General features: G+C 37.7%; 1 protein-coding gene across 1 annotated transcript in view; it reads left to right on the top strand.

Annotated features, from left to right (window-relative positions):
- Positions 1-24,754, top strand: part of LOC131478491 (heat shock factor protein 3-like) — an 86,164-nt gene extending 61,410 nt beyond the window's left edge. The window contains exon 14 of the mRNA XM_058658366.1: positions 24,551-24,754. Within this exon, the coding sequence (XP_058514349.1) occupies positions 24,551-24,567 (17 nt within the window). The 3' untranslated portion in view covers positions 24,568-24,754. The remainder of the gene's footprint in view (positions 1-24,550) is intronic.
- Positions 24,755-26,998: the final 2,244 nt, after the last annotated feature.

The raw sequence follows: 26,998 nt of genomic DNA on the forward strand, positions 1-26,998 counted from the left end.
TTAGCTTGTTTTTCAAGGTGTAACAGGATGCACAATCTTGGCCTGATACATTTAGTTCCTGGCTTAACCAGAAGTTCCTGCTTCCCTGCTTCCCCTTGATCAAGATGCCTCTGAGGGTCTTAGGAGCTGCTTGAACATTGGAAAAATACTGGAAGGAACCAGAGAGTATAAAAGGCAGGCTAGACTTCAATAAAGCGGCATTCTCTTTGCACGAATGGCCCAGTGTGTGTTGTCTTCTTTGTAACCCTAGTCCCTCGGCTCCGCTCGGGGTAAATGTCTTTTAAGTTGAAATGTCCATAGTATCCAAAGCAACAACAGCGGAACACGCAATCCCATTAAGAAATGGGCCGAGGAAAGGAGCAGGCATTTTTTTTAAAGAAAAAGTCAAATGGCTAATTGATACATGAGAAATACCCAAGCCTCCTAGGGAAATGCAAATAGAAACCACAGTGAGGTCCCACCTCGTTGTATCTGTACATAAGCAACATTCAGAAATCTACTAGCAATACCTGCTGGCATGCAGTTTTGGAAAAAGGTACCCTACTAAACTGTTGGTGCGAGTATAGGTTAGTACAGCTACTATGTAAGTATGGAAAGTACTCAAACAACTGAAAATTGATCCACCATATGGCCCAACTTCCCCACTCCTGGGAATATATACAAATGAAATTAAATCTGCATATGAGAAAGCAACCTGTAATCCTTAATTTATAGCAGCATCATCCACAATAGGAAGACATGCAAACAACCTAGATGCCCATTAAAAAAGGAATAGATAAAGAAACTGTGATACATCTATTCTGTGAAATACTGCTCAGTCATTAAAAGAATGGAATTCTAGCATTTGAAACGAAGTGGTTCCAAGTTTAGAACATTATGCTCAGTGAAATAAGCCAAATCCCAAAGTACAAATACTGTATGTTCTCCCTGATATAAGGCAAACTTAATGCAAAATACAAAACAAATAGATATATAGATAAACATGTATATACATATATCCTCATGGATGATACATATATATTCTCCTAGATATATGGGGTTTGTAAAATATATGATATATATAGAATATATACATATAATGTTATAGATATAGGAGACAAACATACTGCACACTGAAGATAAGTTGCAGTGTACATCTGAATAAAACAAGGACTCCCGATGAAGTTATTAAAAATAACTTGAAAATGATACTAGATTTTCTACAATTGCCTAAAACTATTATGCCAAGAAAAACTTCAATAGCAGAATGTTTTAACTTGTGTACTTGTAACTGTTACTTAAAGGATTATACTACTATAGTAACATGGGAGAAAATGGTGGGAGAGGAAAATGGGCAGGGAGGCAGGGGAGGTGGAGGGAGGAATCCCTATACTTACAAAACTGTATCATGGAAAATAATAACAATAAGATATGAAAAAATAAGTTAGTTCTCATGGAAAGACCAATGCTTTCCTCACATAATGAAAAAAAAACAGGAAATTCGTATGACACAACAAATATAAAAAATAGGCAAAACATCCCTGAGGTTAAAAAAAAGAAAAGCTGGAGACATCATAATACTTGACTTCAGGAGCAGGTATTTGGAGTTTGGTTAAGATGCCATATGGGACACTCAGATCCCTATCATAGCAAAAGACAAAGGATGCAGTCCCAGCTCTACTTCCCATATCTGGAGTTTCTGCTCTTTTCCATTGACCCACATGCCTGTTTTTATAACAGTATCATAATAGCCTTGTAGTATGTCTATTTTTGACATTTGGCATTGTGATACATCCAGTTTTCTCTTTATTGCTTAAGATTGCTTTGAATATTCCATGTCTTGTTTTCATATGAATTTTGATTGCTTTTTCTACTTCTGTAAAAAATGTAATTGGAATTTTGATGGAATTTGCATTGAATGTGTAAATTAGTTTGAGTAGTATAGATACTTTGTTGATTTTTAAATTGTTTATTTTGAAAGGCAGAGCGAGAGAGAGAGACCTTCCACCCTCAGGTTCACTCCCCAAGGAGCCACCACAATGCTCATCTGAGCCAAGCCAAAACCAGAGGGAGTCAGATGGGAAGTGGAGCAATGGAGACCCATATAGGAAGAGATTTGGTAACACAGGTAGCAGCTTCACTCACTACGCCACAATGATGGGCCAAATGTGTTTCATTTTAAAGATTTATTTATTTTTATTTGAAAGATTTATAGAAAGAGAGGGAGAGATAGAGATTTTCCATCTGCTAGTTCACTCCTTGAATGGCCGTAATGTTGCAGAACTGTGTGCCAGGCTGAAATCAGGAGGCAGGAACTGTATCCAACTTTCCTACACAGATGACAGAGCTCAAGTAATTAAAGCGTCTTCCACCGTTTCCCCAGGAGCATTGGCAGGGAGTTGGACCAGCTGGACCTAAAATCTGTGCTTATCTGGCCTCACAGGTAGTGCCTTAATTCACAGTGCAACATCCCTGGCTGTATTAATTTTTTCTATTCCATTACCATGGAAGATTTTCCCACTTTTTGTGTCCTCGTCTATTTCTTTAATGCTTTGTAATTTTCATTATAAAGCTGTTTCACATTCTTGGTTAAATTTATCCCAAAATATTTAAAGTGTTTGCAGCTATTATAACTGAGATTATTCTTTTAAGTTCTTCCCCAACCAGATCACCATTGGTGTTTAAGAATGGTTGTTTATCTTTGTGTGTTAATTTTATGTCCTGAAACTTTCCCTGAAATTTCTTATTAGTTCTGATAATCTATTGATGGAGTTTTTTGGCTTTCCTATGTGAAGAATCATTTTGCCTGCAAACAGTGAAAATTTTCCAATTTTTATTCTATTTGTTTCTTTTTCTTGCATAATGACTCTAAAATTACAGAACCATACTGAATAAAAGTGTTGAGAGTGTGCATACATATCTAGTTCCATATCTTAGTGGATATACTTCTAATTTCCTCCCTTTTAGTATCATGTTAGCTGTGGGCATACAAAGTATTGCCTTTGTTGTATTCAGGTATGTCCATTATATCTGTTTTTAAGGGTTTTTTTTTTAAAGATTTATTTATCTTATTACAAAGTCAGATATACACAGAGGAGGAGAGACAGAGAGGAAGATCTTCTGTGCGATGATTCACTCCCCAAGTGAGCCGCAACGGCCGGTGCGCGCCGATCCGAAGCCGGGAACCTGGAACCTCTTCCGGGTCTCCCACGTGGGTGCAGTGTCCCAATGCATTGGGCCGTCCTCAACTGCTTTCCCAGGCCACAAGCAGGGAGCTGGATGGGAAGTGGAGCTACCGGGATTAGAACCGGCGCCCATATGGGATCCCGGGGCTTTCAAGGCGAGGACTTTAGCCGCTAGGCCACGCCACCGCGCCCGAAACTATATTGTATTTCATCAAATGCTTTCTTCGTATATATTGAGATAATCACATGCTTTAAAAAAGATGTATGTCTTCTATAAAGGAGAGACAGACAGCAAGATATTCCATCTGCTGATTCACTTCTCCAGTGGCCACAATGTGGAGTGGGACTGGTCCAAAGTGCAGAGCCAGGAGCTTCTTCTGGGTATCCTACGTGGGTGCAAGGGCCTAATGACCTGGACCTTGCTCTGCTGCTTTCCCAAGCCGTTAGCAGGGAGCTCAGTCAGAAGTGGAGCAGCCAGGACCAGCACAGTTCCCATACGGGATGCTGTCGCTGCAGACATCTGCCACAATCATATGCTTTTTATCCCTCATAATAGCATTTCATATACATAACTAGAATTTATTTTATTGGTAATTTCTGGCTTGATTCCTTTGTGATCAGAAAAAAAATCACATAATTTCATTTTCTGTGTGTGCATCTTGGGGATCAGAGATTTCTATTACTTTTAGTGAATGGTTTTTATTGATTGAGGGTTTTTCTAGAGGTTATTGGTTTAGTCAGCTACGTTAGCTTTAGTTCCTGTTAGATTTTGTAGTAGTTTCTCTTTTCCTTTATTTGCAGCAGTTGATAGTAGCCATAATAGAGATCTGGGCTCTTCCTTTGGCTTGGTGTAGTCACTGAGGTCACCGTTCAGCATATACCCAGCCATCTAGCAAGGGGGTGAGGGGAGATAGGTACGGAGAATTTCCCAGGTTTGGGGAGCAGCCATTGCTAGTATTGTGAGTATGTCTGGGGCAATATATGTGTCAGTCACTGAAGTTTTGAGATAAGTATTAGCTCCAGGATCTCTATAATTTTACAGACTCCTGTCCACTGCTCAGATCCAAAGCTCTAAGAATGACACTAATGCTGGATGAAGGAGGTGGGCCCCACATGCGCTGTGTGAGAGGGTGACTGGAGCTTTGAGAGTGACTTTAGCTCTGTGGCAGCAAGTCAGACTGTCTTGGGCCACTCTGCATGAGGTGATTGCTGGGTTGGATTGGTTGTATAAATCTCAGGCCTGATCTGTATCCCTGTGGAACACTGATCTTTCTGTTTTCTACTTGCTGAATATTTATTTTGAGGAGGGTTAAGCCTGTGATAATAAAATTAAATTGAAAGTATGTTGTTATAAAAAGGAAAAGGAAAAAGGGGGAAATGAAAGAGGAAGGAAAGGAGGAGGGAAGTGCCATTATGTTCTTAAAATAATATCTGTAAAATATGTGAAATATGTCTTTATATAAATATAAAAAATTCTCACTTTTGTTTAACCAAAATTAAGTCTAGCGGGAAAACAGTGAAAGTGAAGACGGGATATCAGCCTTTAAGTAGCATTGATCGTAAAAAAGGAGACAGCAAGTCTCCCTTCCCTTCTTCTTTACATCCTTCCTTTCTTTTCCTCATGAAAGTCTCCAAAAATATAGTATCCTTGGTACAGAGAAATCATGAAGTAAGGAATGCTAACATCTATCTGGCAGTTTCAGTAACACCTTCAGGCAGAAGGAATATTGTAGAATGTATAAAATGAATAGGCTAGTCAGATAGGAAAGAAATGAGGATAGGAGAATATTCAAGGAAAAGGTGATAGTGTAACTAAAATGGGCAAATGTTACTAACATAATATGTGAAAAGCCACAAGAACTTCAGAAGTAGGGCCCAGCGGCGTGGCCTAGTGTCTAAAGTCCTCGCCTTGAACACACCGGGATCCCACGTGGGCGCCGGTTCTAATCCCGGCGGCTCCACTTCCCTTCCAGCTCCCTGCTTGTGGCCTGGGAAAGCAGTTGAGGACCACCCAAAGCTTTGGGACCCTGCACCCGCGTGGGAGACCTGGAAGAGGTTCCTGATTCCCGGCTTTGGATTGGCACAGCACTGGCCGTTGCGCTCAACTTGGGGAGTGAATCATTGGACGGAGGATCTTCCTGTCTCTCCTCCTCTCTGTATATCTGACTTTGTAATAAAATAAATAAATCTTTACAAAAAATTCAGAAGTAGAATATGAATCTGAAGGTAGGGGATCTATATCTGTTAGAACAAAGATACAAGGAGAAGCACATTATTGTACACCTTGTTTTGGTAAAGTCAAGAAGTTGATAGTTCATTTCATCACCATTTGTACATTTCAAGGGTTCCTCTAAAGAAACAATATAATTAGTCTTGCATTTTTGGAAGATAGACTTTAAGGTTCAAGGCTTGGATGTGAAATCGAGTTAGGATGCCATTGCACATCCTAGGAGTTAGGATTTTCAAGCACAAAGAAAGTCTCCTAGCTGAAGGAAACAAATAAAGCACATGTCCATTGTTAATTGTTCATTCCTTTTATTCAACACCTTTCTAAAATGCAAAATGAAACTTTTAAGTGATTCCTAAAATCTATGCAAAAAAATGAAAATCTCAAGGCCAAGCAACAAGGAAGTAGCAGCCTTACTCAAAATCTAGCAGCTTCTGTGGGAGAAGCTGGAGTCCTGAGCCCTAAACTGGGCCTGGGTCAACCATAGAAACTATTTGAGACATCAAATTGAGCAATGTGATTTGCTGTGTTAGGCATGGCATGGAAACTCAGTTTCAGGTCCCAATAACCCAGTTGTTTCTGGGCTATGTTAGGCCACACAGGCATAAGGCAGAGCCCAAAGAGCATGTGCTGGAGTCAGAAAGCTGTAGGCATTGTTCATGGGAGGGGCAGACACCTGAGTGATACTTGAAATGGGTGTGCAGCACCTCTAAGCTATTGTCAGTGGGAAGGAGATGGGTGATATTGGAGCCAGTGGTATGTTTCATTTCCTGCCCTTCACCGTTCCAGTGGGAGCAAGGTGACTCACTGTTAACCCCTCACAGCAAACAAACAATCATACAAACTAAAAAAAAAAAAAAAAACCCTAAAATAAATAGACAAACAACAGAAAGTAGAGCTTGAAATCTGACAGGAAAGAGCTGGCATGGATTGGCTCATGCCTTGCTGGGTGGGACACAAAGATTAGTCACTCCTCACCATGGTGTTGAGGATTTTCCTGCACACCCCCCCCCAAAAAAATGTTCTGCACATTAAATGTCGACAAATGTCTTGTTAGAGTTACAAGCCAGTCTAGATTATCCCAAAATCTGCCAAGATCAACAAAATTATACTTCAACACAACAAATGGCTAAATACTAAAATGAAATAGACATGAGACAGCTGAATGGTACCCTATAGCCTTTTCAAGGTATATAGCAGCCGGTCCGGTCCTGTATATGAACTAAAATTGAAATGTCAATGAGCTAATCATAGGTTGTGGCTAGGACTTGTTTTCCTTTTTTTTTTTTTTTTTTAATACACTGGTTACTCAAAACCATGTCAATTCCATAACATTGCAAATTGCTGTTGATGTTATATTGGGACTCTTAATTGACTGGGATGATATTATACCAGCTCTGACTTCAGACCAGAAAAGGTCTCCCCAAGAAACTGTTCAACCCATCTGGACAATAAGTAGCTGGGCTCTATGCTTGGTATATGTTTGCAAGGAAAGAATCTTGATTGAATTTGAACTGTAATACTGCATCAAGGTGGAGGAATCCACCAGGGGGGAGGGGGGGGGAGGGGGAGGGGGATTCCCAAAGCCTATGAAACTGTCACATAATGCTAAATATTAATTAAAAATAAATAAATAAAAATAAATAAATAAATAAATAAATAAATAAATAAAAAGAGTCAGGGCACAATCTTAGTGAAGCTTATCCACCCAGACATGCGCACCATCCAGAGTGATGACACACTCCCTGTTGCACACGTAGACTCTACTGCATGATATCTCCCTAGTGTGTAGGAAGCTTGAGTTTCTGTAGGCAGACTGGAGAATTACAAGGAAACCCTGACCAGTGTCACAGATTCCAAGCACAGCCTGAAACTTTTCAAGTGCTTGGTGGAGGGGAGGCAATAAGGAAGAGGATGATCCCAGAGTCTGTTGTGGAAGTCTCCACCCTCTATGTCCTGTAGAGGTACAGACACTGTGGGCTAGAACACGCAGTAGCATAACTGTTGCTCGTGTTGTACTCAGTCAGATCTATGGGCTCAGTCTGCCTTGCTAGAATGCAGGAATGTTCTTGGGACCTCAAGGAAGAACATAAGCATTATGGTTTGGGACAGTGATTTCCCTCTGAAAATCTTACCTCCCTGCTACAGACTTTGCTTGAAGGGGTGGTAGATATAACAGTGCAAGTTCCTTCTCTGAAGCAAAGGGTCTGTGAATTTTTCAGGGACCTACGCTTACTGAGATGCTGTTCTGGTGGCTAGCTTCCTCTTCAGGCAAAGTAGCTTAGGTTAGGGACTTGCAGAAATGGGTTTCTCTGCCTCTCTCCCATTCACCTTTTTCCCTGCATCAAGGAATCTCTTGAACTATGGGGCCAAGGCTTCAGACTCCTCCAGTTGGACTTTGTTCTTCTTTCTCCTCTCTCTGCTGCTCTGCTTTCTGTCAGTGTCCTTCTACATTCCCATTTTTTTCTGTTAGGTGATCTTTCTCAGACACTTAGCTCTGGAAGTACCTCTGTTCTTTCTTTCTTTCTTTCTTTCTTTCTTTCTTTCTTTCTTTCTTTCTTTCTTTCTTTCTTTCTTTCCTTCCTTCCTTCCTTCCTTCTTTCTTTCTTTCTTTCTTTCCAGTAGAAGTGAACATTGTGCTTCTCTCTACACAGCGTTTCTTTCTTTCTTTCTTTCTTTCTTTCTTTATGTATGTATGTATGTATGTATGTATGTATGTATGTATGTATGTATGTATTTATTGAATGAGACAGTTCCATGGGCCCTGGGATTTCCTCTGCCCTAAAACCCCGCTTTTCCCACTGATCTCCCCTATATTATTACAGTACTACAGTCCTTCATAAGTAGTCGTAAGTCCATTATTCTGCTATCTAATTATATCCTGACCTTGCAGGTATAGACAATGGCAGAAAGTCCAGCATCCTACTGTCAAGATATATTTAGCAGTTTCATTGGGAGTCCATCTTTGACTTGGGAATAGAAGTGCATATTGCAGTGTATCTTCACTTCTATATAGCAGTCTCTATTGTGTGTAATTCATGATTTTCTTCTGATTTTATTATTTACCCTTTATTCTTAACTAGACCGTGAGTTTCAAACACTAGATTTTATCTAGTACTTTGCTTGAATCATCAATGCCTAGTACAAAGTAGTCCATCAATACATGTTTGATAATGATTCGTTTTTTGAATTTTTACTTTTAAATTTTTGAATGATTATACAGATGGATAAACAGTTTATCTATCCACTGAATACAGAGAGTCATTTCATAGTACTTGGACAGAATTGTGATATCCTAATACTAAGAACTACCTTCATATCCAATGAAATTTCAACTGGCAATATTTAGTTTGGAGTAGTTCACTTAGAACCAATACTGTTGAAGCAATACTTGAAATAAAGCGGGCCCGGCGGAGTGGCCTAGCGGCTAAAGTCCTCGCCTTGAAAGCCCCGGGATCCCATGTGGGCGCTGGTTCTAATCTCGGCAGCTCCACTTCCCATCCAGCTCCCTGCTTGTGGCCTGGGAAAGCAGTCGAGGACGGCCCAATGCATTGGGACACTGCACCCGTGTGGGAGACCTGGAAGAGGTTCCAGGTTCCCTGCTTTGGATCTGCGCGTATCGGCCCATTGCGGCTCACTTGGGGAGTGAATCATCGGACGGAAGATCTTCCTCTCTGTCTCTCCTCCTCTGTGTATATCTGGCTGTAATAAAATGAATAAATCTTTTAAAAAAATTTGAAATAAAGCAAGAGGCAATTCCACTTCTTTGAGAAGCCTGGAACTATGCTGCTTCTCTTTATAAGCTACCCAAAGACTGGGAAAGAGATTCTACCTTAAAAAATTGATGTTTTTTTCTTTTCTCATTCCTTCTAGTATTGAATAATTTCTTTAAATACTTCTTTAAGTATTTAGCTTGTACATCTGTCCTAGAACTATTCTAGACCTTTACTGTACAGACATAATCTAAATATTGCCATAAGTTTCCTAGCCTGTTCCTTTTTTTCAATCTCAGAATGATAAATAGTTATTGCTTGATTGATAATATACATAAGGGTCTACAAAAAGCTTGTAACAATGAATTAAAAGATTTTGGTAGAAAAAGTTTTATTTTGGTGTAAAAATTTGAGATCCTTGTGTAGTTTCAAAATAATTATTAAAATTCTCAGATCTCTTATATATATTACAATAAAGTTGATTAGAAAATGACTATCATGTTTTCTTTTTTTAGAATTTTATTATTTTACAGTACAGTTCCATAGGTTCTGAGATTTCCCTCCCCCTCCCCTAAATCTCCCTCATCCCACTGACTTTCTCTATGTTGTTAAAATAGTATAGCCCTTGGGCCTGGCGGCGTGGCCTAGCGGCTAAAGTCCTCGCCTTGAACGCCCCGGGATCCCATATGGGCGCCGGTTCTAATCCCGGCAGCTCCACTTCCCATCCAGCTCCCTGCTTGTGGCCTGGGAAAGCAGTTGAGGATGGCCCAATATATTGGGACCCTGCACCCGTGTGGGAGACCCGGAAGAGGTTCCAGGTTCCCGGCTTCAGATCGGCGCGCACCGGCCCGTTGCAGCTCACTTGGGGAGTGAATCATCGGACAGAAGATCTCCCTCTCTGTGTCTCCTCTCTGTATATCTGACTTTGTAATAAAATGAATAAATCTTTAAAAAATAGTATAGCCCTTCATAAACAGTCATAAGTCCATCATTCTGCTATGTAAGTGTGTCCTGATATTACAGTTACGGACAATGGCAGAGAGTCTGGCATGCTATTGTCAAGACACATTTAATAATTTCATTGGGGTCCATCTTTGATTTGGAAGTAGAGATGCATACAGCATTGTATCTTCACATCTGGATATGAGAATTTTTCTTACACATTTGCTATACATCTCCTTAAATGAAAAGCCATAAAACAAAATCAGCAACAGAGAGAAAAACAGAAAATTTACAATATGAAGTTAAATAACATGCTATTGAATGACCAAACCTTCTTGAAGCAAACCACACATTTACCAAAGAGCAAATAAATAATATAGTACCCCTTTGCATACAGGATAGTATTACATAATAGTAATACTAAGGTCTACCTAGGTCAATTGGTAGTTGTTACCTAATTCCAGGATCTCCTCTTACCCTTTCTCTCATTTAGGCACTTTCCCCAATAATAAGAATTATTCCCATGCATACTGAGTTTTTGACTCTACATTTTGATCATGTAATCATCAAAGGTAGTATAGAGTTTAATTTCCTGTGTTAGTATTTTTATGTTTGTTGCACCAATAACAGGCAAAGAAGGTGAAATGGAAACCTGGATATTACACTTGTTATAGCTGTAATTACAGTAACTCAATGGTATTTAGATTTACACAGCAATTACTTTTTTAATGCAGTAGTTCTGAACCCTTGATGTATAATATAACCAGCTGGAGACTATGAAATACTGATGTCTGAGACAACTCAAAGACTTTATTTTGTTTGAGGTAATATCTGGACATTGGAACTTTTCATATTCTCTAGAATTTGGTATTAAGTTGTAGCCAAGACTGGAACACTACTTTATATGTTTGCTTAATTTGTTACCATCAGACTTGATAGTAGTGACTAGAGATTATCCTGAAGTGCTTAGAACCACATCAGCGGTTTTTCTTGGATTATTTTTCCTTTTTTAAAAAATTTATTATTATTATTGTTATCATCTTATGATACAGTTCCATAGGCTCCTGGGATTTCCCTTATCCCATCCCCAATTCCCGCCCCCCCAACCTAGTTCCTCTATGTCATTACTAAAGTATAGTTCTTCATACACAGTCGTATGTCCATCATTGCGGGCATGGACAATGGCAGAGAGTCTAGCATCCTATTGTCAAGATATAGTGAACAGTTTCATTGTAAGGCCATCTTTGTCTGCAAGTAGAGATGCATACTACATTGTATCCTCACATCTGGATATGTTAGTCTCCATTTCACAGTTACTGTACATCCCCTTAAATGAAAACCCACAAAACAAAATCAACAACAGGAAGAAAAAAGAAATGAACAACACCATGAAGTTAAATAACATGCTACTGGATGATTAATGTGTCGCTGAAGAAATGAAAATCAAGAACTTTCTTGATGAAAATGAAGCTATTGTATGATCTATGAGTCATTGAATAATTTAATCACAAGAAACTGTTTTGAAGAGATGAAACTAACAAAAACAAAAACATCAAAATCCATGAGATATAGCTTCAGCTGATTTTTGTTGGCGAAATCTGTCTCTTCTAGACAGCAAATATACGTGTTTTGGTTTTTAATCCGGTCTACTAATCTATGACATTTGATTGAGCTTAAGCCAATTACTTTCAGGGTTAATATGTATGGGTGGTAATTTAGTCCTGTCATTTAATGAACAGTTGTTCATTAATTTAGTCTTCTGTTTTCATTTTACTGGGATGTTCTTCACATTTGCCTTTGGTTTTGGTAGGTGCTATTCCTCTTCTCTGTCAAGAGGAACATCTTGAAGTATCATTTGTAGGGCAGGTTTGGAAGAGGCATATTCTTTGGACTTTTCTTGACTGTGGAAGAATTTTATTTCACTTTCAAGGACAAAAGAAAGCTTTGCTGGATATGTTATCCTAGCCCAACAATTTTTTCTTTTTGAATCTGGAATAAGTCACTCCATTCTCTTCTTGCCTGTAGAGTTTCCTGTGAGAGATCTCCTGTGAGTTTGATTGGCATTCCTTTATATGTCCATTGATTTTTTGGAACTGCACATTTAAGGATCTTTTCCTTATGTTCAATTGAAGAGAGCTTGAGGATCATGTGTCGTGGTGAAAATCACTTTTGATCAAGCCTGTTGGGAGTTCTGTGCCCCTCCTGGATCTTGTTTCCCAATCCTTTCTCTAGATTAAGGAAATTTTCCTTTATTATTTCGTTAGATATATCTGTAAAACCAGTTTCTCTTTCTGCACCTTCTGGGACTCCCATAACTCTTATATTTGGCCTCTTAATAGTGTCTTTCAATTCTTGAATACTTTTTTTGGCCTGATCCAGCTCTGCTTCCAGCTTTTTGTTTCCCCCTGGTGACAGGAAATATCTTCCAATTCTGAGATTCTTTTTTCTGCTAGCTTCGTTCTATTTTGAAGACTCTCCACTGTACTTTTAATTTGCTCTACTATGTTCTTAATTTCTGATATATCAGCCTTGATTTGTTTTATTGCTGCTATTTCTTGTGTAACATATTCCTTAAATTCTTTGAACTCTTGTATGTAACTCTCATTGTTACTTTATAATGAGTTTTCTGAATTCTGTGTCCCCCATTTTCTCGATGTCTTACTCAGTTAACTCTGAGGTTGGCATAGGGTTTTGCTCCTTTACAGGGGAGTCTTCAGTAATATTCATTGTGCCTTTGTCTCTTCCTTGCTCTTGGTCATTGTACTTCTGGTTAGCAGAGTCTTCTCCTTGGGGCAGGTTTCTAAGCTGTGTCATCCACTGATCTACAGTTTGATTTTACTTATTGTCATTGGTACACAACTCTTTGCTTGCAGCCAATTGTGGCACTTCCTCCAGCGAATTCCAGGTCTGGTTTCTTAAGTTAGATTTCCATCGTGGTCTCCGTAGCCCCAACTCCTGGCTCACCACTCTCCACCTCCTGTGCTGTCGTGTTGAGGTTGCACTGTTGTCTGTACAAACTTTCTCCCATCTCCGGTTGGAGCAGGTCCCAGGATTAGGGAGACACCCGGTGTCTTATATAGCTAGGTTGTTGGTGGTGCTGATCTTGCCGGAACCTGTTATGTCTGGGTGCCACACGGACCTATTTTAACCTGTGCGATGCCACAATCGGCATTATTTTCCTGTGGGAACAGTGCAATCCACTGAACTCTGAATTCTTGTGAGCTCGGCACATGCACAGTTCACTGTTGTCCCCTCCCGTCCTAAACTTTGGCTACACTGTACAAAACTGTGCCTGACGTACCCCTACTAGAGTTCTTGATCTGCTAGCCATCAGGTCTGAGGGCTACCCAGACTTGTCTTGGGTAGAACCTGTAGAATGCTGCGTTGCTGCAGTTCACTGAGTCAAAAGTGAGTTCACTCCCCGCTCAGTTTATGCTCAGTCCTTTCCCTTGCCTTTGTCTCCTTAGGCAAAATGGCACCCAATTCGACTCTAGGGGCTGACTAGGCTGTAAAATCCACCCTGTTCTCGCACTATCCATCTGGGATCTACCGCTCTGTCTCTGCTCCTGGTCAAATCAAACAGACCAGCAGGACAGACAGTTCTTTGTCTGGGTTTACCTCCCAAGCTCCCAGTCAAAGTCCCTTCCCACCTGGTTGCTGGTGGAGTTCTGGCTGCTGGTGGAGTTCAGATCACCGTTAGCTGAATGCTGCTGGAGTATCAGTCACTGCAACACCACACTGTTGTGTCCACTGCTTTCTTGTGTCAGACAGTCTCCAGGTACCCCTCTGCTGTTGTTCTGTCCTTTCCTATTTCCTGGATGTGTCCTCTCTGCTTCAACCTGAATAAATGTTTTTCCATCCGTTTAAACGTGTCCTTACCCTTTTCTGCCATCTTGATTCCTTTTTACCACATCAACTTTTGAAGATCCTTCATCAGAGAGCATAATTCACATGTGCCCAAGATACTTCATGAGAAATTCTTAGTTCTTCCTAGTATCTGGAATATACAAAGTGTTTATAAAGTATTTGGAAAAATAAAACACACTTGAAAAATTTTTAAAGCATTTTTGTGATATCTAAGTTTTATTGTGAACTAATTTTAGAAATTATAAAGAGAAGCATATGGAAGTATCTGTAAGGCTCTGAGAAGGTTTTTCCTTGCAGTAGCTTCTGATATGGGTAGAAGTGTATTCAAAGAGCAGCATGTGCACATTGCTCCCCCTCACATGGCCCTGCATCCCTAGAGTTCCATTAAGCCATTTTTGCCAGATAACTTGAGCTTGTAGATGTGTCTGTTTATGCTTCATTCTAAGTAGTATCACCTAGGAACAGCCTTACCACACAGCAACTAATAAAATTACCTTTCTTCTTCTAGAAAGTCAAGCAAGTGCAAGTGGTAGTGACCTCAGCAGTTATGGGCATTGTGGTAACTTCTGACTGTTTCTTTCCATCTTCCTTCCCCTTCTCCAATTTCACCCTGTTGTTACACCACTTAATTGTTCCATGTCCCATATGAGTGGAAGCTCAATTTCACTATTAGGCCATCAAGGATGTTTCTCCATCTCAGTACATCTTCCATAGCTGCTTGAATTTCCTAACTCACAATCATGAGATTAACTATCACAGCATATTTTTAAAAAGTTAGTCGTTATACAGAGTATAAAAAATTAATATATATGAGTGAAACTAGCATTTTTGTTTATAGTCCTTATCTGTACTCTTGAGGAACATGGTTTTTCTATTCCAGTTGTTTAATTCTGTATTTAGTAGGGAGTTAAGCTTGTGATTATACAGAAAATTGAAAATGTGTCATTGTAAAAATTGAAAGAAAAATAAAAAGGATGAGGGAGGCAGTTCAGAGTAGGTTGGAAACTATCATTATGCTCCTAAAACTGTTTAAAATACATGAAATATGTTCCCTCTATATAAATAAGAAATTATAAAACAAAAATCATTAATGCCCTTAAGACTATATAAAATACATGAAATTGGTTTTGTTCTATAAATTTTACAAAATTATAAAATTATAATGCATTAGTATATATGTATATATTGATATAATATAAATAAATATATAATTGCTAAATATTTATAAATTTTACAAAATTCTAGATATTTCCAAAAATTCAAAAGATAAAATAAAAATCAAGTTATAAAAAAAAATGCTTCATAAATCACCTCAAGAAGTATTCAAGGCCATGAGACCACAACTTGTGAAGCAAGGCTAATGTAACTGGAATAAGCAGAACAGATTAGAAGAGTAGATGTTAAGGACAGGTCTCATATCTGCCAAAATTTATAAATCTTGAAGTGCCAAACAGCACTTAAGTGTTCCCTACTAAGACTTAAAAAAATGGGCTTAAACTGCTTATAGAATTATATCCTATAATGAGATTTCTTTTTTAAATCAGAGATGATTCTTTCCTTTCTATTCTTATATGATTTAGTACATAGTATATTGAAATTATTATATACAGACTAGAGATCTGGTTAGTTACTATATGTGAACTCTGGATTTTAGGTTTCCCTAAAGCAGGAATACTTATAATTCAATTTTGTATTTCTGTCTAGCTCAGGTTCAGCCACAGAGAAGGCATTCAGACATTGACTGAATGAAAACATGAACAAAAGAATACACTCCCTGCCACTGCCCAATTTTAGCAACCAGAAAACATTTTCAAGAAAAATTATATCCCTTAGCATATATCAACTCTAGGACTTATAGGAAATTTCAGTTGCAATATGAGCACTGGAGAAAACAAAATGAACTACATCTCAGAATATTCATTCATTCATATTCTCAATAAATGTAACCTGATAGGTTCCAAACATGGATGAAGGCACTTACAACATATTTATAAGCAAAACTCTTCCCTCATAGGGCTTACATTCTAGTAGACAATGAAGATTAGTAATAAATTATATTCATGCCCTGTATTATCATATATCCTTGTACTGGAATGCCTAGGATATTGAAGCTCAGACTTAAGGGCATAGGTAATCAAGGTAAATTATTAGGAACTGGTGAAAGGTTTTTAGTTCCACAGAAACATTATCAAAATAGAGTGGGATTAAATTTAACCATATATTTTGTATTTCTAGGTATTGTGAGTTTTAAGACTAAAAACTATGGAGAAAACAAAAAAAAAAAAATGAGGCCTCTGAAAGGGTTGGCAAAGGAAAAATGAAGAGTATCTAGGACCTTCAGAATTATGTATAAAGTAGCAGAACATATACATGTAGGAGCAGTTTAAAACGTTTATATTGGTTAGGCTAATCCCAACATATTTGAGATTACTCTCTGCTATTTTAAGGGAACTGTACTTACAATTTCTTTCTCAGCCACAGAGTTATTTTTGCATACCAGTGCCATCAATTTCTGTTCATTAATTTTGTATCCTGCTACCCTGCCAAATTCTCTTGTGAGTTCCAATATTCTCTTGATTGAATCTTGTGGGTGTCCTGTGTAGAGGATCATGTCATCTGCAAACAGGGATAATTTAAATTCTTCATTTCCAGTTTTGATTCCTTTAACTTGTTTTTCTTGCCCAATACCTCTGGAAAGGACTTCCAACACTATATTCAATAGCAGTAGTGAGCGTGGACATCCTTGTCTAGTTCCAGATCTTAGTGGAAAAGTTTACACTCTTCCAGTCTTTCCCATTTAATATGATGCTGCCTTTGGGTTTTTCGTATATTGCTTTGATTGTGTTATAGACGTTCTTCCTGTGCCAATCTTGCTTAAGGTTTTTAGCATGAAATGGTGTTGGATTTTATCAAATGCATCCTCTGCATCTATTGATATGATCATATGGCTTTTATCTTTCATTTTGTTGATGTGTATCACATTTATTGATTTGTGAATGTTGAACCATCCCTGTATGCCTGGAATGCATCCTGCCTGATCCAAGTGAATGATCTGTCTCTTTTCTGTTATTAAATTCTTCGTTTTCTCATAGGTCACACAATAGCACAATTTGCTTCAGGAGGTTTTTGATTTTCTTTTCTGTTTCTTCAGTGGCACATTGGTCCTTGAGTAGTTGTTATTTAACTTCATGTTGTAATTTTCTATTCTTCTTTCTGTTGTTGATTTTGTTTTATGACTTTTCATTTAAGGGGATGTATAGTAACTGTGTAGAGAGTATCACATACAGATGTGAAGATGCAATGCAGCATGCATCTTTACTTCCAAATCAAAGATGAAATCCCAATGAAGCTGTTGAATGTGTCTTGACAATAGGATACTGGACTCTGCCATCGTTCATACCTGCAATGTCAGGATACACCTAAAATAGCAGAATGATGGACTTAGGATTGATTGTGAAAGAGTATACTATTGTACAGACATAGAGGAAATTAGTGGTGTGCAGGAGTGGGGATTTAGAGAGTGGGGAAGGGAACTCCTAGAGCGTATAGAACTATACCATGGAATAACAAATAAACATTTTTTAAAAATACATTTATATTGGCTATATTCAAAAATGCATGTTACTTGTGTCTATTTCAACATCTTTGTTCCAGCTGGGCTTTGTCAGCTTTTGTTACTTCTGCTTAATTCCCAAAAAAGTGACATATGAGAATTTTATTTGCTCAAGGGTTCTCAATCTTTGTGGTTAGTAAAAGCACATAACCTAGCAAGACACAGCAACGCCCGGCTCACCCAGGAAATGAGATACCACTTCTACTTTTTAGTCCCTAAAAAAGCGAAGGAACAGCCTGCGTGTGTGAAAGGCTATGGATGTGCAAGAAACTAAGGGTTGCACCAGGGAAAATTCATCCACTCTGCAGTTGAATTAATCTGAACAGTATTGTACAGTATGAAAGAGCATGAATTTTGAGGCGGCACACTAAGTCAAGTATGTGTGGCTTTGAACAAGTTATATAACTTTAAGTTCTATTTCATGTAAAATAAAGCAATAATAATAACTCACAGGTTTTATATAATGTCTGTTAAAATATCTATGTTTCCACTAACATTTTTGAAAGATCAGTTCTAATGTTTTTCTGGTACATGAAATCCCTGTCTCTTCAGCTGTACAATTCTTAATATCAGATCATATTACTAAAACTAACATTACTGTATAGAAATCAGAATTAATTCCATTTAGGAACAGCAATCTAAGGTTTTCCCCATCAAGGGAGTTCCTTTGCCATGTTACTAGAAGCTCTGTTCCCCATAGGGAGATTTTGGACATTTTATGTCGCCCTTGATTGTTACTCTGTCACTAAACCATGATCTTAATGTGGACTTTCAGTTGTTTATTTTTTATGATTTCATAAACAATGCATAAAAATTTGTTTTTAAAAATTAGAATACAAAGCAGAATAAAATATTTATTTAGTACTTACATACAACTTCCATCTTACTTCCAGACAGGAATATAAAGTAGGTTAAGTTTTCGCACATTGTTACACAGGAATTTATTTATCGAAGGCCCCACACATTAATAGTAGCTAGCAGATCTAGGATTAAAACACAATCTTTTTCCTTTGTAGAAAGTAAAAGTCTCCCATAAATAATAGTTTGTTGTATACCCTTCACAGAATTTTATGAGGCATATCATTAATCTACATTTTTAAACCAAAATATGCTGTTACTATATATTCTTTTCTAAAATTTGTTTTCTTCCCTTAAAGATATGTTTTAGAAATCTTTTTGTATTTGTAAATAAATTTAATTTCTTTTTTATTAGTTTCATCATATTCCTCATTCAATTCTTGAACTAAAAATTGTTAAAACATTTTGTTTTCAGTAGATTTTAGGCTGCTTCTAACTTGCCCTTTTATAATGAACAGTGAAATAAGTATCTTTGTGTGTGTTTAATTGTACACTCAAATGAAAGTTTCTTTGAATACTGTAATAAATTTCCAGCTACTTAGTGTGCATTTTTTACCTTGATAAATATTGCCAAATTGTTTTTTGTGCTAGTGACACCAGTCTGCACTGGCCATTACTAAAAGAAAGTATCTGTTTATCTACACCTTATTAAAATGGGCCATATTACTATCTTAGTCTTTGACCTATTATAAATAAGATGTAGCATATTTGTATGCCTTTAGTAGTGAAATTTGATAGATCTTGTGCATGTTATTTCCTAATGATTGATTACATTTTTATTACTTCATTTAAGTTATTATTTTTTTTTGTAGATGTGATCATGTATAATGGATTTTTTAAAAATTATTTATTTTTAGTAGAAAGGCAGATCAGATTTATGGATAGAAGGGGTCAAGACAGAGAGAAAGATCTTCTGCTTGCTGGTTCACTCCCCAAATGGCTTCGATGGCCAAAGCTGAGCCAATCTGAAGCCAGGAGCCAGGAACATCTTCCAAATCTCCCACACCAACACAGGATCTTAGGGCTTTGACCATCTTCTCTTGCTTTCCCAGGCCATAAGCAGGGAGTTGAATGGAAAGTAGAGCAGCTTAGAGGCAGTAGGAAGATGACTGTAATCCCTGGGTCTCTGCACCAACATGGGAGATCCAGAAGAGGATCCAGCTTCCTGGCTTTGGATCAGCTCAGCTCTGACAATTGCAGCCACTGGGAAGCAGAAGGAATATCTTTTTCTGGGTTAAAAAGAAGAAGAAGAAGAAAGAAAGGAAAGAAAAGAACACTGACAAAAATTAAAAGTAACCAGTACAAAAGAAAAAAATATATAATTAAAAATAAAGACTCACACTTGATGTATATGTTCAATACATATGGTAAATATTTAAAATAAATTATTTTAAAATGTTAAAACAGAAAATACAGAAAATAATAAATGTTATCTGAGATCTCATTGCATATTTAACCTGTCTGATGTACAGTTTCATATTCTGCTTTGTTATTTACCTTTCATTTTCCAGACCATTTAATTTTCTTTCAAGACTGTAATGACTTTAATACTTTTATTGAGACATAATTTATAGGCCATAATGACTACTTCTTTGAAGTGTACAATTCAATGCTTTTTCAAATATCTCAAACTAAAAACATAATCAATTTTAGGACACTTTTACAACTCAAAAAAGTCTTGAATTAGTTAGTAATCATTCCCCATTTTCTCCCTGTTTTCTAGTTCTAACAACTATTTTCTGATTCTGTAGTAGTTCATACGGTTTTTAACCAACATGATAATGCTGGCTTTTGAAATTTGCATATACCAATGCAGACAAGGCATGGTTTCTTGAAAATCTTCAGATGTTATGTGCTCATGAAATGCATATTTTGCTTAATATAGTAGAAAATTATCATGTAGTTTGAGAATACATTGACTATGTCATAGGTTAAATTCTTTCCTGAGGCAAAACAGCTGCTCAAAAGTGGGAGCTGATGTCTAGCAGAATAGTCAAGGCTGAAGGTGCTTTGGCACCTCTAGAAATCATTTATCCACACCAAAGTTGCTCTGCTTTACCCTAAACTTCAGCTTTAAGCACCCACTTCATTTGCCTCTGTTTTGTCCTATAGAAGGCCTACCCAGCCTTCAAGGTATATTTCAAATCTCACAATCTCCTCAAAAACTTTTGTTTCATGACCTTCTGGAGCACTTAATTCTTCATTCTTCTATGATTTCAGTAGTAATTTTAGTTTCCTGTATAGCACCTTCCACGTTCCATTTTGCAAAACCTAACAGATAGTAACTACTTGGAACATACCAGGCGCTTTCCTGGGTGTGGAGTTACACAGGCACTATTGGGTAGTTGAGGTGGTAGTCAGAATGTGGACTCATTGTAGACTGAGCCAATTCAAATGCCAGTTCTGCTTTGGATTGGCTTTCAGTGTTAGTAGAGTTGTCTGTATTCATGCAGCCCTACACTCTCTGTATAAAAATTGAATAAATGAGTACTTTCCTCATACAATTGCTAGAAAGCAATAAAAAAATCCACATGAGGAACCTAACATGAGCATGTCACACATGGTTAGTACTCAAGTTTTTTGGCAAACCTTGTAAAGTTAAACTGGGAGTATATTCATGAGGACCCAGGAGAATTTCCTTAAACTTTGAAATATCAGTATGCCTGGCTTAGCTCTCCATGTCAGTAAACAGAATAGGTAGAAGTAGGGAAATCATTAAATACCACATCTACCATTTACAGTTAAAATTGTCTTATTTCCTTTTTCTCTGTTATCTTGAAAACCATAGCTCAGAAAACAACATTGATTCTTATTGTTCAGTCAAAACAAAACAAAAGATCTGGTGGTATATACTTTCTTTGTCTTTTCTTTATTTTGCAGGATGTGTGCATTCATGTAACCAGTGGATCTACTTTTGATTTCCAAGCATTTTTTGTTGTTGCTGTTTTCCCAGTAGACTGATCAATTCTAATTAGCTTTAAACTTCAGGGTGAGAAACTGAGATTCCGTTAAGGAGAAGTGCTTTACTCTGTCTCTTGTAAGAGCAGACTTCCCAAATATAGTTATGGAAGTAAATAGGCAGAACCTGCAGAATTATGGAGCATTGCAGCATAAGTAGCAGTGTAATGTAGTTAAAGGTAGTATGGGTTCTAGTCTTTCCTTTGCCGAACCTCACTACGCTATGTAAATTTGGACAAATTCTATTCTTTTCTCTAGGCTTTGGAAGTGTTTACTTCTGTACGACTGAGTCAAAAATAGAACTCGTTGTCTTCTTGTGGTTTCAGAGGCTCCTGTCAGCTCTGACTTTATGTGATTCTCAGTATGAATCTGAATTGGTGGCAAAGGAGGAAATTGGGTGCTTCACAGGGATTCTCAGTTCTCAATCCTTTGTTCTCTGTTCCTTTCTCTGTTATAATTCAGATAAATGACCAGCTCCCTTAATTTATTTATCCCTAATTGATTATCAAGGCTGTCCTTCCAGGCCTGACTTCTCTTTCGAGTTTTAAGCATAAGATCCTCTTCCTAGGAAGCCATCTCAAATGCTGGAGTTCCATCATCGTGTTTCTGTATGACTAGTTCCCAATTTTCTTCTGCTAAAAATAGGTCTACCCTTTAGCACTTTGTGAGCTGTTTATGGCTTTACTGTTGCCCTTGCATTACCAATCTTCAGCATCAACAGTATCTGTATTTTTCACTTAGCTATGATTCACATTGACACTTGGCAAAATCCTAGACACTTCAGCGTCTGGCATCCACTCTTTCCACTCTGATTTCACTGCCACTCTTCTGCATTTACTCTGTATTACACCTATGAGAGAATTACATGCCAATAAATGTTTCACAGATTGAAAATGCAGTAAGTCAAACATGCATTTGTTATACCAAACCTCCTAGCTTAGCAACACAGTCAACTATGGAGTACTGATTATGAACCCTTGTTGGTGACATGGCTGACAAGAACCTGCAATCCACTGACACTGCTCAGCATCACAATGGAGTGTTGCACTACATAGCACTAACCCAGGGAAAGATCAAAATTCAAAATGATTTATAGTGAAGGCTAACTGCTTTTTACCATTATAAAATCAAAACAATTTCAGGGACTGTCTGCAATCATTTGTTACAAAAACATCCAAACTGGTCTGTCTGCTTCTACCCTTATTCTTCTATAATTTTCCATAGATAAGACAGGGAAGTCGGTTTTAAAACGCACATAAGATCACATCACCTCTCTGTTCAGATCCCTCCAACCACCCCTTACATAACAGTAAAAACTAAATTTCTTCAGCTGATCTACGAGACCCTACATTCCCTTTCCCATCTCATCTGCCAATTTACCCATCACTCACACTGCTCTAACCATATTACTTTGAACATGCCAGGCATTTTTGCTTGCCAGGGCCTTTGCATTTGCAATACTATATAAAAGGGGACAACTCTGTCTCTTTGGGAAGTATCTTTTCCCAGGTATCTGCCAAGTCTTTTCATTACTTCATTCAGGTATCTGTTCAAATATCAGATATTCAGTGAACACTTGCCACCTTATTCCTGTATTTTTGCATTGCTACCATTACAAATTATTACAGATAAGGAAGCTCAAGACAACACAAGGTTACTCTCTTGCAGATCTACAGATCAGAAATCTGCTATGAATTGATTTAACTGAAACTGATGTTAACGGGACTAAAGTTTCTGTGGAAGCTCAAGGAATAGAAACAGCTTCCTTATCCTTCCGAACCTCTAGAGACTGAGCATTCCTTGTCATACAGTCTCCATATGTATCCCTTTCTTTTATAGTCATGTCTTCTTCTGTGATTCTCCTGCCTCCTTTAATGATCCTTATAGTTACAATTGATCCATCTAGATAGTCACTGATAAAATCCAATTTATTTTCAATTTCTTCATTTTATCATTTTATGATACAGTCTGAAGGTTTAATTTCTTTTTGCTTATGGAATCTAATATATTCACCGATTATATATATTATATATATTCTGTGATTATATATATTATCACAGAATTAACATATATACATATTTTTTGGGTCTAGATACGGCTACATAATTATTTCTTTTCCCTACCATATTTGGTCATTTGTTTACTCTGTCTGTTTCCACTGGAGTGTAAGCTCCATGCCTGTTTTGTTCACTGGTGAGTCTCCAATACCTAGAACTATGTCAGAAGCATTCAAAAGGAACAAGAGTTTGGCACAGTAGTTATGACATTGTTTGAAATGGCCCACTTCTCCTACTGGAGTGTTCGAATTTGAATCCCAACTCTGTTCCACAGTCCAGCTTCCTGATAATGCAACCATGAGAGACAGCATGTACTTTAGTCTCTGAGTTCCTGGAGCCTGGAACTTAGTCTGACCCAGCCCCAGCTACTTCAGACATTCGTAAAGTGAATCAGCAGATGGAAGAGTCCTCTGTCTTTTTCTCTTTTCTCTACCTTCCCCATCTGTCTCTATGTTTTTAAAATAAAGCAACACATAATTGTTTAATGACACAGTTGAAATACATAGTATGCATTTGTCCCTTATCTATGATTCTATTCTCATGCCTGGGCCCTTGTATCAGACTCCTGTAACTCCAGACCTAACTGACTTTTAAACCCCTCATACCAGAGATACCTTTAAGGCAAATGACATGTAGTTTCAGCACATAAGATCGTTAATTATGGTTAAAATGTCTTCAAACCAGTAGTGTGCTGGTAAAAGTCATACAATATGAGCAGATATATAGGTAAACATGTATATACATATATTTATCTAGAGGAAATGTATAATAGAGACTAGCATCCTGGGAAGTGAAAACAGGTGCAGAATGCATTTGTACTCCCAAATAAAAGGAGTACCCCCAATGAAGCTGTTAAACATCTATTGATAATAAGATGCTGGACTTTCTACCATTGTTTATACCTATAATGTCATGATACACTTAGAAGAATAATTTAGTTGTGACTGTTTTAGGGGGAAATGGTGGAGCAGAGGGGTGAAGGGCAGAAGGGGAAATAGCTGAGCCTCCTAAACTGTATCACGAAAAATAAACATTTTTTTAAAAAATAGAACTCTCAGGATAGGCATTATGTCACAGAGGGTTCCATTGTCATTTGTGATGCTTACACTGCATGTCAGAGTACCTGAGTTTGTGTCCTGTCTCTCTTTCAGATCCAGATTCCTGCTAATATGAACCCTGGGAAGTATCGGTTGGTGGTTTAAGGATTTGGATTTCTTGAAACCCATGGTAGAGACCCAGATGAAGTTTGTGGCTTCTGACTTCAGCCTGTCCCAAATTCTGCTTTGCAGAGTAAACCAGTAGATGTGGTCCTGTAATTTGTGTGTGCATATGTGTTACTCTCCCTTTCAAATATACAAAAACAAATATCAAGCTCAAAAATAAAATAGAATATGAAAGAAAAAAACAATTATTTCCTGTAGTATTTACTGATTCTCATAGCATAAATATCCCCACCATTGCCAGTTTCAAGCTACCAACATGATATTCCTGAACATGGAGTTGGAAATATATTTTTACTATCAACTTTCATAATTTGAGTTGATTTTATCACACTATTGATGGAAATCCTGTTGCCTAAACTCTTTTTACACATTCTCTCCTTTTTAGTCTTTATAGGATTCCCAGGACTCCCCAGAACAGTTTGGAAATACATGCATAAATAGGGAAACTTTAGGATATATATGGGAACACAAAGGCTTACAGGGAAGGATGAATGCAGGCCTCCTAATGTCCGTGCCCTTGTGCTTTTCACTGTGTTATATTGTGTTCCACAGTTAATCCTACTGGCAGGTTTCATCTTTTAAAAAATGAAAAAAAAAAAAACTTGCTTCAGCAGCGGTGGAATCCTGTTGTAGTCCTCATAGAAGCCTGTAAGCCCATGAATCTAGGCGTCTTGGTGTAGTTTTCAACACTATTCCACAATCTAGGCACAGTATTACTTTCTCTCGCTTTGTACGTATAAACTAAGCTGAAACACAACTGATTTTGTCTTCACTAGAATTGCTTTTGCTCTTGACTGCCTCTGAGCTTTGGCTCTTTTTCTGCCACGTAATGGGAATTAATTTACCCTCCTTTAATCTATCCAGTGGTAAACAAATATCAGATCCCAGTCCACATTTTAACTCCTCTGGAAAGCCTTCTTAACACTGTTGAAGTCCCTGGGGTTTGCTACAACTTCTGTCATTGCACACATGGGTTCCTGACACTCCTCTAATATGTAATATATGAAACCTTTTAATGTTAGTTTGGTTTTTAAATCCATGTGCTTAGTTTTTTAAATGTAGCTTTAGATTCATGTGTGTGCCTCTGAATATGTATGCTCTAGCTGTATTTATGAGTGTTAATATGCTTACATACACGTGTTAACTTTTATATTCTGCTTGAGTGCACAGCTCTGTTTACATGCTTATTTGTGTATATCCTTGTGCATGTCAATGAGTATTTGTGTGTCTGTGTGTCTATTTTATGTGTCCATGCTGTTTTGAGTGTCTGAATTGTATATGTGTGTATGTCCATATGCTATACAAAAAGTCGTTTTACACACATGTGTATATTAGTATACTTATGTATTTGTATGAGGCCATTTGTATCTGTACACCCATGTTTTTTTGTGGTAGTTGTGACTTCATGTGTTTGTGTGTATGTGTCCTTAAGCAGAACCTGTATGAATTTACTTTCTTTGTGTCACTGTTTTTCTGCAGCTCACCCAAGCCCAAGATGTGCATGCACACAGAAACATTTTAACTGTTGTTTGCATGCTGATAAAATGCTCCAATCTGCACTTCCCATATTTTTCTAGGAAGGTGGATTTCAGGTGATAAAGGTAGGCATGGAGCCACAGTGTTCTCTGATTATTGGATCTCAAAAGATTTGGGTCATTTTCTCTGCTGCTCACCCACAGTCTGTGAACTCTGATCACATACGCACCATCATTTCAGGAAGCACTGGATTTAAAGATATGGAGAAAAGGCAAACCTCTTACATTAAAATAGTTGTCCATCTCTCTTCTTTCTTTTCAATTACCCCATCCTTTCCTGGCTAAGCTAAAGTATAATTCTGGGCCATGAAGGAGAAAAGTAGTCTTTGAAAGAAAAACAACTTGGATAGGAAATATTCCTTCTGTCACTCCCCGACTGCATGACTGGTCCAGTTCCAAGACACCTATAGGTCTCAGTTTGCTCTATGAGAAAAGGATATGCATGTCTTTCATATAAAGTAAGGATAAGAAGTAATGTGCCCATCCTAGAGTAAGATTTCTGTAAACAGTAATTAGAGTATCCCTTCCTTTGGGAAGCGTTCCTAGAGGACTGTATCCTCACTAATGATTGCCTATACAACAATTTTTAAGTCTCAATAATTCACCTTGTGTTGGAGTGTATATGTGTATGCCCATTAATGTGTCCATTGTGTATATATCTACTTCATCTAAACTACAATCTTAGTCATGGGGTATGTCTAAAATTTCTTCTGTCTCATAACATCTAGAGAAGATCTGGAAATATTGTTTAAGCGATCAATACAAATACTAAAGAGCAAAATAGTTTGGTTCTTAACAGTATCTTTTTGAAGATATATAGATTTGAGTTTGAATCTTGCCT

The sequence above is a fragment of the Ochotona princeps genome, chromosome X (assembly GCF_030435755.1).
Source record: "Ochotona princeps isolate mOchPri1 chromosome X, mOchPri1.hap1, whole genome shotgun sequence".
NCBI lineage: Eukaryota > Metazoa > Chordata > Mammalia > Lagomorpha > Ochotonidae > Ochotona > Ochotona princeps.